This window comes from Haliotis cracherodii, unplaced genomic scaffold (assembly GCF_022045235.1).
Source record: "Haliotis cracherodii isolate W230 unplaced genomic scaffold, xgHalCrac1.p SCAF_8, whole genome shotgun sequence".
NCBI classification, from domain to species: domain Eukaryota; kingdom Metazoa; phylum Mollusca; class Gastropoda; order Lepetellida; family Haliotidae; genus Haliotis; species Haliotis cracherodii.
The window spans coordinates 48,776,157-48,796,895 of NW_027266341.1; the positions used below are offsets into that span (position 1 = coordinate 48,776,157).

General features: G+C 41.4%; 1 protein-coding gene across 1 annotated transcript; it reads left to right on the forward strand.

Moving 5' to 3' along the window:
• The first annotated feature begins 7,567 nt into the window (after positions 1 to 7,567).
• On the forward strand, positions 7,568 to 11,697 carry LOC139450699 (cysteine and tyrosine-rich protein 1-like). The gene is made up of 4 exons (XM_071232505.1): positions 7,568 to 7,634; positions 8,544 to 8,634; positions 10,505 to 10,689; positions 11,462 to 11,697. Exons 1-4 carry the CDS (start codon positions 7,568 to 7,570, stop codon positions 11,695 to 11,697), a joined length of 579 nt encoding a protein of 192 aa, XP_071088606.1.
• Positions 11,698 to 20,739: the final 9,042 nt, after the last annotated feature.

Below are 20,739 nucleotides of genomic sequence, written 5' to 3' on the forward strand. Positions count from 1 at the left end.
GTTGTAAACCAGGGAATGATATATTCACAAACAGAGAGCAATGATCCGACATATCTGTGCCTGGGTGCACTTGCATACTGTTGCATGTCTTAAGATCTCTGCACTTGGAATTGACATAATCAATAACACTATTTATAACTCCAAACAGGAAATCGTTGAATCACTGATATATGTTTCCAAATTGTGACACACACTATTTCCTTTTCTTTCGACTAAATTCTGTTTCGTGATATTATAGACGTGTTAAATAGTCTTCGTCTTCACTTCTTGATATACTCAGCATCAGACAAATAGCGTGCTCCACATCCTAATAATTAGGTAAAGTTTTATAATAGTGCACGTTTATCTCAAATGTATCTAGTGATAAAAGTCCTTGGTCAGTAGCAATACATCAGACAACAGACAAACTAGGACATCAAATCTAAACCTTAAACGTGGATGTGTGGGCATTCTAAATCCAAAATATCACAATTTTGCACTTGAAACATGGATTGAATGAAATATCATTTGTAAGTGGTATTCGAAACAGCTTTGTAGCATCAATGAGTCATTGCTTATAAGGATTGTAACCCCCAGTCCCCAAACAACCCCCTAACTCGCCTGGGTATGCTCTGTGTGAGGGTCCTGATGGTAGCAATTTGGGAGGAGTAGAGATATGCAAGATGTATAATGGATTTGAACAAGTCAGAACCAGGATGGTCACAATCCTTACAAGATATATCCTGATACCAAACTCTCTTTCACAGAAAGACATCCTATAGCGTCAATACATGCGTCCGCGTTCGCTTTTGTTTATTTTTGTCTATTTAAACCGGGCCTACCGTTTTTTCTGTTGATGCTATGGTTGCAGAATAAACTGCATTTGGTTGAGACAGAGGTGTTGACTAATCCTTGGCGTGGTGGCAGTGGCTTTGAATCCACGTCGGAATATCATTCCAACACACAGGAGTGACTTTTCAACATTCCACCCTCAAAATATCTCAATCAGTGAGCAATTCATACATCGAAGGAACTGTCAGCCGGCCGTTGTATCGTAGTGCACATAAGTTCGTTATAGTACCTGCGAGTGAAGGAACTCGCATTGTTTTAGCATTATGGCCAATCAACGTGCACCAAAGCAGTGGCAGTTAACGAAACGGAAAAAAAAACGAAACGAGAGACTATCAATTCCTTTGATAACTGGGGCCAGAATCTGACATAAATTTATCACTTGATGAATACTTTGCCCCCTTTCCCAGTAACGAATTTACATAGGAGAAAAAGACAGCTACCATTCCAAACAGCGGTCTTACGAACGACAGTGAAAATGTTCATGCCGCTTGTAGAAAAACAGCGATTCAGAAAAATGCTCAACTAGACTTGATTCTAGGCCAGATTGCTAACTTCTGTCCTGTTATTTCAAGAAATTCGGTAATCAAAAACTCAACATCCGTTCAGGTTATTTGGCAAAAAATGAGGCAACATTATGGTTTCCAGTCTACTGGTTCCTATTTCTTGGACATTTCTGGTATTAAATTATAAACGGATGAGCGTCCTGAGGACTTGTATCAGAGGATCATGGCATTTTTCGAGGATAACCTCCTGACAACTAACTGCAGTATCAGACACCATGGTCAGGCAATAACTGTTGATGAAGCTCTCACACCTACCATGGTAAATATGACAGTGGCTTTGTGGTTGCAGTTAGTCCATCCAGGCCTCCCTTCCATTGTGAAACAGAGATATGGAGCTGAACTCCGCAAACAAACTTTGGCTTCCCTTAAGTTTTATTATCATTGCTCGATGAATTATTCGCAGTATTGAGGACACCAAGGCTTTATGAGTGTACACCCCAAGTTGCTACCCAAGGCACAATACCAAATCTCGTGGAATAAAGCTTTCATCCTCGAGTAAGATGCCACAATGCATCCTCTGTATGACAGGGGCGTCCTTATAACACATGCTTTCTGACAGAGGTGTACTGTATGTCATTTCCCGTCTCCTCACCGAGGAGGAAGAGGAAAATTCATAGCGTAGTGGTGAGGAAGAGACTCATGATTAAACTTCCTCCTCGACCACCTTAGAATCAAGCGTGTCAATGTTAAACCTTCACCGTACCTGAATGCATTCTATGGAAGTCATCCTGTTCGTCTTACTGTGGAAACTGGCGCTACCATGAATATCCGCCATCAACCTCCCGATCACAAAGGCATCTCAACGAGCCCATCAGGCCGATAGTGTCACCAAATTAGAAGTGGTAGACGAGGTTCAGTATCCTCTCGGTCATGGAGACTTCAAGTTCCAACTGGACACCCTTGTTGTGAAACAGCTGGATGTAGATGTTCTTGCAGGAAACTCATTCCTCAAGCTTAACGATATCGCGGCTAGACCAGCCAAGAACCAAATCGTCATTGGAGGATCCAAGATCGTCTACTTTGGCCAGCAATCGGACACAAGTGTTTTGGTGCAACGTACTCAGGCCTTCGTACAGAGAGCCCAATCCAGACAGACAATCATACTCCCTTGGGAGTATATTCCAATCTTCCACACAATACCCCTTCTGACTTAAATTAGGCTCTGGAACCTAGACTGGACAGTCCTAGCAACGTGGGGTCAGCAGTATGGCAGGGCACTCAACAGGAATGCCCAGACCTCTGTAGAACACACTCTCAGCTGTCACAAGGAACCAGACCATCAAAGACAATTACAAACATCCCGGATGTCAAACGCTACTTGGAGGTAGCTGCCAGTGATAACCTTTTGATTGTGCCAGATGAAAAACCATATCAACCAAAGCGTGATGGCATTATAATACCAAGGACTGTCATCAATGATTTCATCACTGCCCAGTTCATTCATTGCAGTGTGTTCGCTTCAACCATCCATCATGCTACCAACTGAAACAACTGTTTAACAGGCATATCTATACACTTGACATTGACAAGGCAATCACTGATCACCATCGTGCATCTTTGAAATCCATTCCATCACAATTGTATCCACAGTCAACAACTTGTTCCCCGGACATTGTTTGCACCCACTTTGCAGCTGATGTCATGAAGCGTTATGGACAATTAGTGAGTTGAGGGAAGTTGTTTCATCCTTCAGCCAAACCTGTTTTGTACATAACGAACGACATGATCAGTTACGCAGTGTCATTCTCATGCTTACTGCTGATTTGAAGCATCTTGGCCCAGATGGTTGCACAATCAGAGTGGATCTTGCCCCTGGATTCGTTTCACTGGCCAAGGACCAGAACTGACAATGTCACAGCATGGTATCACCTAGACTTGGTATCCCCTTAAAGCGTAAACAAGAACCCTGTCGCTGAATGGGCTATAGAAGAGCGAAGTGTCGAATGTCTCCACTTGAGCCCAGAAGGCGGTCCGTTTTCTCCAGTTACTCTAACCTTAGCTACAGCCAACCTGAATACAAGCATTAGAAAGGGTGGGCATTCATCTCGAGTGGTGATCACTCAACGTGACCAGATTACTGTCGTTCAGCTCCCATTATGTGACCGCCAACTCGCATTCAATCAGCAGCTTTCCAGACAACTTAATCATCCTTCGAACAGTAAGTTCAAGGCATATAGGCATTTCCGTTCAGACCCTGCAGATGTAACAATTGGAGACCTAGTATATCTCAAGTCGGAGAGAGACCCATGAAGAACCGGGTTAGAATAGGTCTTCAGCAACCCATGCTTGCCGTAAAAGGCGAATATACTTGTCGTAAGAGCGACTAACGGGATCGGGTGGTCGAGCTCCATGTTGATCTTTGAAGATGCGTCATTTTGCACACGCTGTAGCTTGTCCAGATGCTTTAGGTGAAGACCAGGCAGGAGGCAAAACGATTATGACAAATGCCTGGACAAAGCAACCAAGCCGACTAAGTCTTTGGCAACATACCATATGTTGGTCTGATATTCCTTATCACATGGTATACATTTTTGCAGATGTTGTTCACATGGTTTTCCAAAATGAATGGCGATAGGCATATGGGGAGATATGGAGGTAGATGTAAATGTGTCACTATAGGTCTTGGCGACACAATATGCCGTCTTTACTGAAGGTGAAGTTCCCTTATCTACTCACATGTCCGTTATATGTTTACAGATGAAATAAGCATATTAAAAAAAATAATTGTTTTAACAATACAAAATATGTCATTATTGTTCTGATTGGTTTGAATGAACAATTGCTGGTTATCAGCCTCACGATCTGAGTATAATCCTAGATCCGCCTCTGCAGGAATTTATTGTTATACCTGTTGGTCAAGTGTGTCACGCCTCATTGTCTGCCCTTGGCTTACATGCAGTCCAACCCGTGGATAGTCAGTACACCTCCTCAAATACCATAACCTACAGTCTTAAAACATCGACGGTCCAATTAGCTGCTATGGGTGGTGTACAAATCGAATGTGTTATCCTTACCTTGGTAACATTTTGTAAGTATGAGTTAACAAGATATTGTTAATGCTGACTTAATGACACGCGGGCTTTCTTCACCACGTGTGCATTGCCCTGTAAACTGGCCCAAGTTTCTCAAAACAACATCAGCACTAAGGTTGGAAAACAGAGTCAAGATCGAGATAAGGGTGCTTTGTGAAACTGGTGTCACTTCAGACAAAGGCAAAAACAGCACTCACCAAATCTGTGACACCACTTCTTATTCTATACAGTGATTATAAACCCGTGATTAGATCTTACATCCGTGATCTAATGCAAAAGAAGTGGGACACTCAAGTGGTTATAAATAAATTACATGAAATTAAACCAATTATTGGCTGTTCCTACTTTGGCTTTGTCAGTCCACATTTGAAGAGGTCATAATGGTTTGTTGGTTTGTTGTTTAACGCAACACTCAGCAATATTCCAGCTATATGAAGGCGGTCTGTAAATAATCGAGTCTGGACCAGACAATACAGTGATTAATATCATGAGCATCGATCCACGCAATTGGGACCAATGACATGTATCAACCAAGTCGCCTTTTACGACAAGCTTAGTCACCTTTTACGGCAAGCATAGGTTGCTGAAGACCTATTCTACCCCGGAATCTTCACGAGTCAGGTCATAATGCAACAATGTCTGCCATAGCAGATATACTCATGAATATATATTGAAAGGCGAGCATCCTCAATTTTGTATCCCTTGTGATGAGAGAATCACGGTCAAGCATGTCCTGCTTGACTGTATTGATTTTGTCATCACAAGGGATAACTATTTCAAAGTTTCATCTTTAAAGGATCTTTTTAATATCAGTGCTCGTTTAATTATTGACTTTTTAAAAGAAATTAAATTGTTACTTAAATTTTGATCGATATGTTTTGTATATAATAAAGTTTTTATAATTGGTAAATAAATTTGATAACTGAGATTGTCCGTGGCTTTTATTGTTTAAATGTATATATTAGGTATAACTTTTGGTAGTCATGATATGGCTGAAATACTGCCGATGTGACTATAAATTTTAACTCAATCACTCACTCACTCAGACAAAGACAACCTTAGCTGTAACCTTAGTGGTTAAACTTAACCTAACCCAAAGGTGTTTTGTGGAACGTATCACAGTCAATAAGAGGATGGCCATGGACCTATTACACTGTTGTGTACATCCAAGTAATAGGAATGCGTGTTACACAATAGCCTAGTGCTTAATGCATTCGCTCTTCATGCCGAAGGGTTCGATTCCCAACATGGTTATATGAAGCCAAATTCTGATGTCCCCCGTCGTGCTATTGCTAGAATATTACTAAAAGCAGCGTACAGCTTTTTGCTATGTCGATAGCAACAAGTGGTCTCACACTATCATGACTACATGAGTCATACACTATACACATCTGTTTAATCTAATGTTTTTGCCTTTCACCTACATTAAGTACTGTTGTAGCTCCTCGAGGTGAGTCTTCAATATCTGGTTGAAATGCAACTCGGTCATGTACTAAAGTATGGTCACACACAACATTAAGTGATGTTACTGGTGTACGTAATACGTAACACTTGGCCCTGTACCTACATGTAATAAAGTATTGTCACACGCAGCTTTAAGCACTGTTATCATACTTCTATGTCAGAATGATGAGATCTGATTGGTCCACGTGATCTTGTTAAAATACCATGTCACCCGCCCTGGAGGGTAATAAATGTCTCAGTGGGGAATAAATCTCTTATACGCTGCCACGAGCAAGTAATTAGGCTGCACGTGGATTTCGGAGAGACAGAATAAATATATCACTTATAATACGCTTCAAAGCCAAAAGCCGCACGTTATTCGTAGTCAATGGAAGTCACGAGACACAGCCGTTGACAGTTTCGAGTTTGAAGTGACTGGTCCTGAGCAGCAAAAAGAAAGCCTTCTGTTTCACTATTCTGCGGGATTGCTGATCTTCTCAACACACTGCACATAAACTCGATGCAGTGGTCGTTCAGGGGGCCTCTCCTTGGGCCTCGAGTCTGGGCCGTTTTGATATGGCACTTCGCTTGGTTGACACTCATTTCTGTACCGTCCAGCAGTACAGAACCATCAACAAAATAAACACCGACATTGAGATTATGTCCCACATCCTTGGCTCGTTTTAGAAAACTGTGGAATTTGTTCAAGGTTCGAACGACTAATTGCTTCACTGCATAAAAACAAAGGATCTCTCCATTACCCGACTGATCTGTCTATTGCAGTGGGCCGACGATTTGCATCTGAGCCTATTCATAATGGCTACGCCCTTTTTGTGACGCCATGCATTTGTGCAGTAGGTGCAGACGGATCGGAATGATATGTCGCCTACTATTTTTTATTACTGGTGTAATGTATTTGTTATCTTTATCCTTGTCTAATGTGGCTTGTTGCAGCCCAATTTCAAGAATAAAAGCAAACTTTACTAATGATGGGAGAGTGGAAGGTGTTCGGTGTTCGATCCCCGGCCGCGGCATACCAAAAGACGTTAAAAGATGGAGTACTGTGTCTAATTGGGGTATTCATATTGAACTGCGGCATGGTATCTCAATGTGGTAGCACTATAAATAGGCATCAGTCCGGACTTGTACAAGCAGACACACACACACGCGCACGCACGCACGCACGCACGCACGCACGTCGCTTACTATATAAGTACAATAGTCTTTGACGCGACGTTAAACCCCATTTCACCTCACCTCACCTACATCTGATAGAGCTGTCATATTCTCCAGATCGGATTCGGTTTACAAAAGCGTTGAGTTATTACGATGTTCATATCACCATGGTAGCCTGTTATTTTAGTATTTACGGCATATACATATACACCTACATTTGAGGTGTGCAGGTTGGAAACCTCATAACATTATGTGTTCAAGATATTAAGGGTGATTTGGAAACATCAGCTTATATATTTTCTTCAAAATATTTGATGTAAACGTGAACCCAGTTTTTATGAATATAATTTAGCTGTACAAATGATCAGCTGCTTGTCAGCAATCTCTAGATCCGCCTCTGCAGGCCTTCATTGTTATACCTGTTGTGTCATGTCTCATTGCCTGCCCGTGGCCTACATACACGCCAACCCGTGGATAGTCAGTACACTTCCTTAAGTGTCATCTAACAGTCTTCAAACATTGATGGTTCTATTTGGTACGATGGGTGGTGTAAGAATCGGATGTGTTATCCTTACCTTGGCAACATTTTGTAAGTATGAGTTAACAAGATATTGTTCATGCTGACTTAATGACAAGCGGGTTTTCTCCATCTAAGTGTACACTGCCCTGCAGACGGGCCCAAGTCTGAAAGCCCCCTCCACAAAACAACCATAGCAGAAAGGTTGGCATAGCGAGTTAAGATCGAAGTAAGATCGATGTAAGGCAGCTTTGTGAAACTAGTATCACTCCTGACAAACGTAAGCTTAATTAGTTTAACCACTGTGGTTAAAATTTACCTGACCTAATGCTGTTTTTGGGAATGGTCCCTCGACCTGCATTTGTAGCTATAATGGATTAGAATTATGATAAAACTTCCCCAAAGTTACCTATTACTGTTCGCGAGGTGTTTCCTGGCCAGTGTGACACTGACCTAATAATTATAACTGATCGATATCGTTTGTGTGAATAACTTACAATGCGTTGTTGTTTGATTTTATTGGGTTGGTTTAGGGATATTACCATGCTAGGGACACATGCCAGCCATTTGACAGCTATGACAACTGTAACACCTTTTTTTAGAAAGCCCTCGGTTTGTCCATCTGCTCTCCTCGTCAGGCAGACCTGACTGACAACGCCATGAATAATACGGTTACCCTTACAACGTCAGTAATCACGTCTTGTGAACTTGTGATTTTAATATTCCTAGATTGACATGACTACGTGCCTGCTTTTCATGACACGCGTGTGATGGATTACTTTACGTTTTGTAATAGAAAGTCAATAATTGTTGTGTCACGTTGAAGTAAATAAGCCTATGAATAGCCGCGCAACAGCTCCTACTTTACTTGTCACGTCGAGATCAGTATCAACAACTGGTCTCGCTCTACCATGGCCACATGAGTCATACAATGTACACACCTCTTTATTTCAATGTTTTGATTTTCTTGATCATTTGCAGCTTATGCCTTTCAAATATGCACCGAGAAACAATCAGACGGGACTTATAAGAAAAAGACCTGCCCCAGCTCAAAGTACTGTTGTGGCTCGAGGTGAGTCTTCGGTACCTGTGTACATAACAATTATGCAGCAGTTAGGTATGTTGTGGCTCGAGGTGAGACTTCATTAGCTGGTGTACATAACAATTATACAGCAGTAACTACTGTTGTGGCTCGAGGTGAGACTTCATTAGCTGGTATACATAACAATTACACAGCATTTACTACTGTTGTGGCTCGAGATGAGACTTCATTAGCTGGTATACATAACAATTATACAGCAGTAACTATTGCTGTAGATCGAGGTGAGTCTTCAATATATGGTGTACAAAACAATTACACAGCAGTAACCATTGTTGTAGATCGAGGTGAGTCTTCATTAGCTGGTGTATAAAACAATTACACAGCAGTAACTATTGTTGTAGATCGAGGTGAGTCTTCAATATCTGGTGTACATAACAATTACACAGCAGTAACTATTGCTGTATATCGAGGTGAGTCTTCAGTATCTGGTGTATATAACAGTTACACAGCAATAACTATTGCCGTAGCTTTAGGTGAGTCTTCATCAGCTGGTGTATATAACAATTACACAGCAGTAACTATTGCTGTAGATCGAGGTGAGTCTTCAATATCTGGTGTATATAATAATTACACAGCATTACCTATTGCTGTAGCTTGAGGTGAGTCTTCATCAGCTGGTGAACAAAACAATTACACAGCAGTAACTATTGCTGTATATCGAGGTGAGTCTTCAGTATCTGGTGTAAATAACAATTACACAGCACTACCTATTGCTGTAGCTTGAGGTGAGTTTTCATCAGCTGGTGTATATAACAATTACACAGCAGTAACTATTGCTGTAGATCGAGGTGAGTCTTCAATATGTGGTGTGTATAACACTCGGCTCTGTATGAAATAAAGTATGGTTACACCTAGCATTTAGTACTGTTGTAGCTCGAGGTCAGTCTTTAATAAGCAGTTTATATAGCACTCAGTCCTTCACTTAGGTATGGCCGCACACAACACATAAATACAGTCAGAGCTGAATGCGAGCTGAGTAGCTCGTGGATATAAATAACACTCCGGTGGTTGTACTTGAAATATATTACCCAACACGTAATCCATGACCAGCGGAGATGTTGTCAAGCTGTTGCCAAGATGTTTGTATATTGCTCATTAAAGTTTTATCTATTCGAAACAACATTGTATGCAGTTAAAACATTTGTCACATACACACATCGTGTGGGACGGACTTAAAACCGTTTAACCTCAACCGAAACGTTTTCCCTCAAAAGGTCATCCATGCCCAGGGATTACAATTTATATGATGCATGTGTGCTAACTGTTTTAACAACCGTTCCTGATATATTATTGATATATCCATTCTGAATACTTGACTTATTGGACTGAAGTTCGCTCAGCCATAAAGTATGACTACTACTAATTTTGTGATGTGATGAAGGAATTTGCGTTAAAGTGAAATCCTTTGTTCAAGATATTACATGTCATAGAGGTATATTCACGAAGACTTGAGTCAGTTGAGCAAATTAATTTTCTTTGACAAGTAAGTACAATAAGCATGGGTCTGTGACCATTGCAAAATGGACAGACTTGAGGAACGTGGAGGAACCACAGAATCGCAGATCACACAGAACTGAATTAACACATAAACATGCATACACATTATATAAGATAGATGCACGTATGTACATTTGAGGTGAAAAAATGAGAGTTAATTAAAATCCAGTTACACGGGTACTCCTTCACTCCATCTGGTTATATTCATAGTTGGGCGTACTTCAATGACAAATCCAACGTTTGATAAGATAGTGTCCATGGTGAGGTCATTACCTGTTGTCGGTGTCTCTAGTTCCAGACCACAATGGTATCTCTGATCCTGACCGTGATCACTGTGTTTCAGCACCAGCTACTACACCAAATCCTACACGTGGACCACAGGAGCTATTGTCGGCATCGTCATTGGAGTCCTTGCGTTCATCGGTCTCATCGTGGGAATCATCATCTGCTGCGTCTGCTGTTGTAGGTCATCACAAGGACGAAGAGGTCACGTAGTGCAAAACCAACAACAACTGACCGTAGTATCAGGTATGACAATCGCTCACCATTGATTTTACCAAAACCCTCAGCTAGATTATTCAACTGGTACTCCATATTTGCACGTATCCAATGATATATAACCAGGCTGAATCACAGATACAGTCTACCCACTAGAGTTGCTCAAGAGATGTGGAGACAATGCACAACACAAAGTCAACCAACAAGGTGTCATGTTTGAGGATATCACAGTATTGAGAAGGATACACATAGACGTTGGAGGGAATGGTATTTTACTCTGTCGCCATCACAAGGTGTGCCAGACAATGCGTCACACACAACGCTCAATTTTAGACCTATGTATTTTCAGCTGTTTAAATTACTAAATATATTATTAAAATGTGTATGTAGTGTACAGCAGCCAAGTGTATTAACTTCAAGCTACAAGGCTGTATGTTATAACGTTTCCTGTTTTATAATTAAAACATCGTACAGACTCTGTTTCTTGGTCCTGTTGTGCTGTGGGTGAGGAGACGGGCGACCTCCTGAAACCTGGCTGAATATGTGGCACCGTGCTGTGTTGACTAAGATCACGTGTGTCGTCGTACCCTGAATACAATAATCACGTGTTCTCGTACCCTGATGGCATCAATCATGCGTGACATTGTACCCTTATGGAGTTGATTATTGTTTCATTCATAAGCTGGGGCGGTCGGGTAGCCAAGTGGTTGAAGCCATGCTATTGCTGGAATATTGCTAAAAGCGGTGTTAAACCATACTCACTCACCCACTCGTTAGCTTAATGATTCTATTTTCTTTTCAGGCACAACCAACACAGCCTATACTCCTGGGTATGGCTACCCGGCTCAATCGACTCCAGGGACATACCCGCCTGCTCCAAACTACGCTCAACCAGCCTATCCTCAAGAGATACAGGGAACATACCCTCAAGGTGCAGCATACCCACCCCCACAAGGTGGAGTATACCCACCCCCACAAGGTGGTGTATACCCACCCCCACAAGGTGGTGTATACCCACCCCCACAAGGTGGTGTATAATAGGAGTGTAACTGCCCCAACAAGGAGCTACCTTTTCCCCACCAAGGGCAGTTGCCACCCTCAAGCTTTCGAAGATAACCCAATACCCAATCATATAATTAGCACCATAAAAGGACGTTACGAAATTCAAATGCTATCACATATCCCACATGATGTTACACAATATCATCACTTACGTATCGAACGCTTCATCTCATAGCAGCAATATTTGTCGGTGACAAGTGCTTCATATTTTGTAACTTTCTTCCAGTGTGTGTACATTTATAACCCGTTATGTGTGATGCTTAATCTTCCAACCAACGAAGGTAACTGATGTGTTCGTTTCAAAAAAAGGAAGAAAGGCATATTCAAGATGTGTACCAGTGCTTGGTGTATATTTAATATGTTTTTTTAAGTTTGTTTGTGCATATAATACATATCATATGGACTACTTTTCTACACTGTAATTAGACAAATCCATTTCAACCTTCAACAATAAAAGTGTTTTTCTACAATTTGAATTCTTGAATTTTTTCTGTTAACACTACAGTCAGTGGTACCTGCACTAGACTTTGGAAGCGTATTTGTGTGTGACGACAGTCATATATACTTGTGCAACACGTTGGATGTGGGGGACCGCCTCTGTTGTCACTACAGTTAGTGATACTTGTACTACACGTTGGACGTGGGGACCTCCTCTGTTATTACTACAGTCAGTGATACCTGTACTACACCTTGCACGTGGGGGACCTCCTCTGTTGTCACTACAGTCAGTGATACTTGTACTACACGTTGGACGTCGGGACCGCCTCTGTTGTCACTACAGTCAGTGATACCTGTACTACACCTTGCACGTGGGGGACCTCCTCTGTTGTCACTACAGTCAGTGATACTTGTAGTACACTTTGGACGTGGGGAACCTCCTCTGTTGTCACAACAGTCACTGATACTTGTTCTACACGTTGGACGTGGGGGACCTCCTCTGTTGTCACTACAGTCAGTGATACTTGTACTACACGTTGGACGTGGGGACCTCCTCTGTTGTCACTACTATCAGTGATACTTGTACTACACGTTGGACGCGGGGCACCGCCTCTGTTATTACTACAGTCAGTGATTCTTGTACTACATGTTGGACGTGTGGGACCGCCTCTGTTGTCACTGCGGTCAGTGATTCTGTACTACACGTAGAACGTGGGGGCCGCCTCTGTTGTCACTGCAGTCTGTGATACTTGTAGTACATGTTGGACGTGGGGACCGCCTCTGTTGTCACTGCAGTCTGTGATACTTGTACTACACGTTGGACGCGGGGCACCGCCTCTGTTATTACTACAGTCACTGATACTTGTTCTACACGTTGGACGTGGGAGACCTCCTCTGTTGTCACTACAGTCAGTGATACTTCTACTACACGTTGGACGCGGGGCACCGCCTCTGTTATTACTGCAGTCAGTGATACTTGTAGTACATGTTGGACGTGGGGACCGCCTCTGTTGTCACTGCAGTCTGTGATACTTGTAGTACACGTTGGACGTGGGGCACCTCCTCTGTTATTACTGCAGTCAGTGATACTTGTACTACATGTTGGACGTGCGGGACCGCCTGTGTTGTCAATACAGTCAGTGATACTTGAACTACACGTTGGACGTGGGAGATCTCCTCTGTTGTCACTACAGTCAGTGATACTTGAACTACACGTTAGACGTGGGGACCTCCTCTGTTGTCACTACAGTCAGTGATACTTGTACTACACGTTGGACGTAGGGAACGTCTCCGTTGTCACTAGTCAGTGATACTTGTGCTACTCGTTGGATGTGGGGGACCTTCTCTGTTGTCACTACAGTCAGTGATACTTGTACTACACGTTGGACGTAGGGAATGTCTCCGTTGTCACTACAGTCAGTGATACTTGTACTACTCGTTGGATGTGGGGGACCGCCTCTGTTGTCACTACAGTCAGTGATACTTGTACTACACGTTGGACGTGGGGATCGCCTCTGTTGTCACTACAGTTAGGGATACTTGTACTACACGTTGGACGTGGGGAACGCCTCTGTTGTCACTACAGACAGTGATACTTGTACTACACGTTGGACGTGGGGATCGCCTCTGTTGTCAATACAGTCAGTGATACTTGAACTACACGTTTGACGTGGGAGACCTCCACTGTTGTCACTACAGTCAGTGATACTTATACTACACGTTGGACGCGGGGGACCTCCTCTGTTGTCACTACAGTCAGTGATACTTGTACTACACGTTGGACGTGGGGGACCGCCTCTGTTGTCACTACAGTCAGTGATACTTGTGCTACACGTTAGACGTGGGGCAACGCCTCTCTTGTCACTGCAGTCAGTGATACTTGTAGTACACGTTGGACGTGGGACACCTTCTCTGTTGTCACTGCGGTCAGTGATACTTGTAGTACACGTTGGACTAGGGGACCGCCTCTGTTGTCACTACAGTCAGTGATACTTGTGCTACACGTTAGACGTGGGGCACCGCCTCTGTTGTCACTGCAGTCAGTGGTACTTGTACTACACGTTGGACGTGGGGGGCCTCCTCTGTTGTCAGTACAGTCAGTGTATACTTGAACTGCACGTTGGAACTTCTGGATGGCCTATACATGTTTCACAGCAATAAATTACACACAAAACACATGACTTTCAAACGAATAATTTCGAAATGTGAAAAGGTACAGTCTTACAGAAAACCTTTACGGTCACTCTCCATCTTGTATTAACTAAATTGTACAATTATTCTAGCTTATTAAACCTGTAAAAGGCTACAGTAAATTACGTTTATAAAAAAACATGCCTAAAACGAACTGGCGGATAAAATGAACTCTTCGTCCCGTCCCTTTGATGTAGGTATGCTGTACATATGCTTATAACGAACAACGTGTATAACGAATTAAAATTGGTTGTTCCATTTGATTTCTTTATACCCGTAGTTAACTGTATATTATTTCCACGCTAGAACGTGACAAGACCATTTTATGACCCGGTGACAATGAGATTGTAGTTGTTTTTTTCCAAACACCTTACATTCCAACCAGCTTTGAATATTAAAGATTCTTTGTTGTTTAGCCCCGCACCCCGCAAATAGGTGTTGTACAAATGTCTCTATCTGTAGTGACAACTGAGGCGATGCCCCGCTCCAAGATCGCGGGCTGTAAGTTATCGGAACTTGTCCAGACAAACCAGTGAACCAAATCACCAAGCCTGATCACCCGATGCATTAAGTCGTCTCTGACGGCAAGGAAAGGTTCTTAGAGACCACGGGGTTACAATGGTCATACGATGCTGTTGGTATACGTTTATTAGAAACACTTCTAGACATGGTGGATCTAGACATTCCAAAATAACGATATTGTAATGAGTGTGTGTGTGTGTGTGTGTGTGTGTGTGTGTGTGTGTGTGTGTGTGTGTGTGTGTGTGTGTGTGTGTGTGTGTGTGTGTGTGTGTGTGTGCTAGCCAACTGAGATACCATCCCGTAGTTTAACATGAATACCGAGACACAGTATACTGATTCTGAGACGACCAGTCAATGAATGCATAGCATTAACTTTAAAACGATTATGGATGCCGTCGAACACATGCCAAATAATGGGCCAAAAATGAATCTGAACCTGTTGAATGTCTTTCAGGGTGCGTTACCCCAGAGCGTAATGTCATTGGTAGAATGAATAAACTGGAAAGGGACAAAAATCAGAATTGGAATAAACCCATTCTATCCCACACAGCTGGGATTTTGTCTGTTTGTTTGTTGTTTAAAGCCGCACTCAGCGGTATTCTAGCTATAAGACAGCTGTTTGTAAATAATTGAATCTGGACCAGACAATCCAGTGGTTGATATCATGAGCAGCGATCTACGCAATTGAATATACATGTCGGGTTTGGTGCTTGTAAACAGACAACGGATTATAATCGGTACCTGATCTTGAGTTTTAACCTACAGCCAACGGATCCAAACAGCTGCACATACGGCCCATTATTATTATCATTTAACTTTTAATCAAATCCTTTCCTTGTTTAAATGATACATGCACTGTCACATTAAACATGTCACATTCTATAATATTTGTACTTTGACTGGATATTAAACAGACAGATAGACGCGTAAAGCGTGAACAGTATAGGAAATTATACCCCCGTTCCGATCCGGTCTGGTTGCATGAATTCCTGCGTTGAAACCGTAGGTATAGTCACTAATAAACCTCTCCTTATCACGTATAAGTGTATATGGTTCACAACAACACTCCTGCACTTGCCTTGCCATGGAAATACTCTTCACGTAAATACATGCACACATTTCTTGAACTGAATTGAGTCCAAGAGTGTTCTGATTGTCAAGCCACTGCAACTTTGGTGAGCGGCGATGAAGTTATACAGAATAAATATTGTATGTCCTTTAAGTTACTTGGTCACCTAAAAAGCAAAGGTCGACACATATTTAATAGCTCGGATTGGCGTAGAATAAAGGTATACACATATATTCCTCGTTGAATCTGCCAATACACCTACAGTTTCATTTTGTACACTGGATGTATTGATTGATACACCTAGAACAGTATGTTATACCCGATCTCCAATCAATGAGGAGGAAGTTGTTTCTTAAAGCTTTATATGTCTGTCTATGAACTTCAAGTGTGGTTTGACGCCATTTTCTTTCTGCTTCTCGCCGTTACAGTGTGTCTTTCCCATCAATCAATGAATTTTGAGTGTAATAGTTGTAAATATAGTTACAGAGTTATAGTTACATGTTGCAAATGGTCTCTGTGTAGCTATGTCAACTTGCACCGCCAAACGTGACTGCAGCCATCGGGAGGCATCCTTTATCTTGGCTTAGTTATGTTTTCTTTCCTCGTGGTCGCTGGTCGAAATCAAGTTTGTTCTTGTCACAATATGAAGTAGTTACAACCTGACTTCCTTTATCCATGGTGCTTTTGTCACTGAACGTGGTGACCATGGATATAGTAAAAAGTATATCATCAGGGGGTGAGGACAATTTGTCAAGGATTGACTTTGTATGTTTTTCATTTCATTGAGGTATGAATATAAAAGCCGATGTGCAAATTGCATGAGTCCGCGTAGTGGATTGTCACAAAAGATTGCCCATCGGTTTCAAATGAAAAATACATTATATTAATCAAAGCAGAAAGAAATAACGAGCTTGATAAACATTCCAGGCGAAGGGATACATACTTTGGTGTGACATGAATCTAGTGATTGTTTAGTTTATGTAGATAACTTTACACGCCCACACAGTCAGTAACCAATCAATGAAGAGTAGATCAAACTAAGTTGATCTGGCCAGTCAATCAAAGCAAGAAGCGAGAAGAACTGCAAACGTATGTAACGAACCAGAACAAATATGTCAGGGAGAAGACGGCTGTTTCAAATGACAATGACAATAACGCCAGATTCAAACATCAGATCCCAGAGAATGGAAAAACACATTTAGAAAACCTCGAGTTAGAAATGAAATCCGAACACAGGAAACTTGCAGAACCCAGGCAAGCGAAACAAATTGGCCTTCGATCTCCAAGGATAGTTTGGACAATCAATATGCACGAATTTCATTTACAAAGTCTTGGGATTGATTATACAGATGAGCAGGGGGCAATTCCTTCGATTGTTATTGAAATTCCCCGACATTTCCTCTGTGATGGGAGTGGCTTATTTTTTAAATTAATACGATAACACTTGACCTATTCGGCTAATCCTAAGGCAGGAATTAAAATGAACAGAACGAAAATGTGTTTATACAGAAAAGAAAGCAAATGCCATCTGATGTTTACTGAGGAAGAATATGTGAAATGCTGGACTTCCTGTTAAAAGCAGAGATGATTGTCCGTTTCCGACTGTATCGTATATCGTTAGCATGTGTTTATGAACTTGTATCCAATAGTGATGATAGCAGTTGTACGCAAGAAGTTGAGTGTATCCTGCATCATCGGTGGCACCCATCACAAACACTTGCAAATACAAGTCACCTAAAACAAACACGGCAACATAAGGTACACGTCAAATAAGGAACTGCATCATACATAATTTTTGTTCATGATTGGTCACATCTGGAAATTTCCTCCATGTCTGCCATAAAACGTTTTTGACACTCTTTGGAATCTTGGTAGAAAGTGCGTGCTCGATTGTACCCCAAAAGATGTGAAATTTAGACACCAAATGCTGGAACTGCTGGAATATTGCTCGACATAAATGGAAAATAGACCATTGGAAAGTGCAAGTCATCCCTCTTGTAATACAGACATGTGGAGATTGTTTTGTCACTCTGAAGCTTTAAACATATAACTAAATGTGAAACAGATGAGGTGGTTTCACTGGTCTTCTATTGTTAGGTTCAGGCGGGTAAATTAGTGGAAGACAATTGTCTCTATGACCGTTATTGAACAATACAAATATATAAAGCGCATTTTATCCAGATGGTTCCTGCTCAAGAGCGCTGTCATATGCTCTTTTCAAGAGGATGGTCGTGAGGGTTGACCGGAAGCTGCTGACCACCTCGGATCTCATGACATCCACTGGAAGCTTTTCCTATGGGGCAGTGCCAGCCCTGCTAAAGGTTCTGTTTCCTGTTGTTTCTGGGCTGGTGCACCACTATCGGTTGTTGGAATGTAGCATGTCATGCCCTTTCAGGTTGGTAGGTACACTGCAACCAGACCATTCAGTGATATGTAGACACATACCAACAGCTTGAACATAATTCTCTGTCTCACTGGTAGCTAATGCGATTCTTTGATGATCGGTGTCACGTGGTCGATTCGATAACGTATGATGAGCATTGCAGCTGTATTTTCCACACGCTGTAGCTTGTCCAGACGAGTTTGCTGAATACGATGCAGGAGACTGTTGCAAAAGTCTAACCCTGAAGTGACACATGCGCTAAGTATTTGACAGCATTATTGTCCACATTGCAACTTACACGTCTGATATTCTGATGGTATACAACTGAATGTTGACTCTATTATCATGCCTAGATTCCTTGCATGACTGCTTGACTGATCAATACTATTCTCATCCTCCCTGTATATTCAGAGTTGAAACCAGGGCGTCATTAGTTTTGGATTGATGATCAAAATTTCATTTTTGTCTTCATACAATCTGAAGAAATTGTTCATCATCCTATTTTTGTGTCAATAATGCAGGCTGTGATTCTCCAGAATGTCCCACTAACCGAATGGTAGGATGTACATAATGAAAAGCATTGGGCCAAAAACAGATCCCTGTGGCACTCCAAATTTCATTTCCCTTATACAGATAGATAAACAGATAGCTGTAGAAGTAGATGACATATATAGATACAGACATAAAAATATATATATAGATGTATACATAGGTATATAACTTATAAAGATATATAAATAGATAAACATGTATACATGTAGAAGTATAGGCAGGTAAGCATAAATAGAATAACTTAATCATATGTAGATAAACAGATAGCTGTACAGAAGATAAACATGTAGATGCACAGGTATATATATAGATATGTGTAGATATTCAGCTAGATGTACATGTTTCGCTGCAGATCTTGGCAACACAATGACGAAGATGAAGTCCCTTTTCTCCTAACATGTTTATGGAAGAGATAAGCAAATTTAGATAAAAACATAACGTTTTTACCAATACATGATATGTGAAGGGTTTCTGACTGGTTAGTTAGGGGCCTAAATAACCTTAACCTAACTAACAGGGGTCCGTCTAACAGTTGTTGTCTAGTAGCTGTCACTACTTAAGCGTTATGTCCACAGTTACGTGTCATGTTGCATGGACGAACAGCTTTAGCTTGTTTGAGATAATATATTGCAGTTGTATTTACATTTCGTTAGTTTTATTCTTGTTTAATTTGGCTTGTCGCAACCCAATATCAAGAAGAAAAATAAACACAATGCGCTCCTGGTGGCCGTGTCATGTTCTCCAGGTTGGTTTTAGATTTTACAAACTATGTAACTATGCTGTTGCTATTCCTGTGAGAGAAAAACAAAAACACCAAAGTGTGGGCTGTTATATATATTGTAAAAGGTCTATATCAGTAGCGCATACATTCACGCACACACAAACACACACACACAGACACACACACACATATATGTATATATGTATATATAATTTGACGTTTAAACGATATACGGCTTTTCCATTGGACGAGAGGTCGGACACATGATATTTATCATACGTTTTTCACGAGATCGTGTTCTTGAAATGAGATAAACACTGACGGACTGCTTCCACATTCCTGGGGAAACCCCTGGGAATTACCCTAGCACGAAACCATACATAAGCATTATTTCTGATCATTTAGAACCTTTAATCTTGGTCTCAGCATTTCAGTACACATTTAGAAACGTAAGAGAGCTTGAAGAATTTCTTCGCTGCGGCCAATCCTAATGAACAAACGAAAAAGTGCACATCCAAACTATCGTCAGTACCGACTCGATCTGTGTCTAGGCTGACAGTGACCGTCTCCAGCAATCTACGAATTTACCCTAGTGTCTGTTTGACGCACCTTTAATCACGTTTCAATAATCAGTCAGTTGATAAGTGATGACTAACACATGTAACCGCCACATGTTCATAAACAACTTCGGAAATCTCTCCCGTCACGTTTATCTTGTCGGCCATTTTGACGTCTTGTACTTGATGTAAATTTATTACATTACGACTCGCTGTCACTGTGACTGACTTACTCAGGTAGTTCAGACCTTTTTAATCTAATGGTGATATTATTTGAACACATGTGTTGCGTAAGATGTTTCTGAAGAGCAAGTTATGCATCCATACACTCATGTCACCTCTCTTTTTGAGGAACTATTTTATTCCGCGATATAGCTGGTTGTTGTATGGCTGTCAGTGTAAACGTACTTAATAAAACTGTGTGATAAAATATTATAAGAAATGACTTTCACTTTGTGTGAGTTCATTGGAGTATGGACCTTCATAGAGTGATGACCAAACTGTATGAACGTCGTCGCAAGTTCCGACGTTCATAGAGTTTGGCCCGAAAATATATGATACAGTCATATATGAAGTTTTTGTGTTT

Coding starts and splice junctions, on each gene's coding strand:
- LOC139450699 (XM_071232505.1), top strand. CDS start 7,568: ATGGTTCTATTTGGTACGATGGGTGGTGTAAGAATCGGATGTGTTATC. Junction 8,635..10,504: donor AAGTACTGTTGTGGCTCGAG/GTGAGTCTTCGG, acceptor ACTGTGTTTCAG/CACCAGCTACTACACCAAAT. Junction 10,690..11,461: donor ACAACTGACCGTAGTATCAG/GTATGACAATCG, acceptor TTTTCTTTTCAG/GCACAACCAACACAGCCTAT.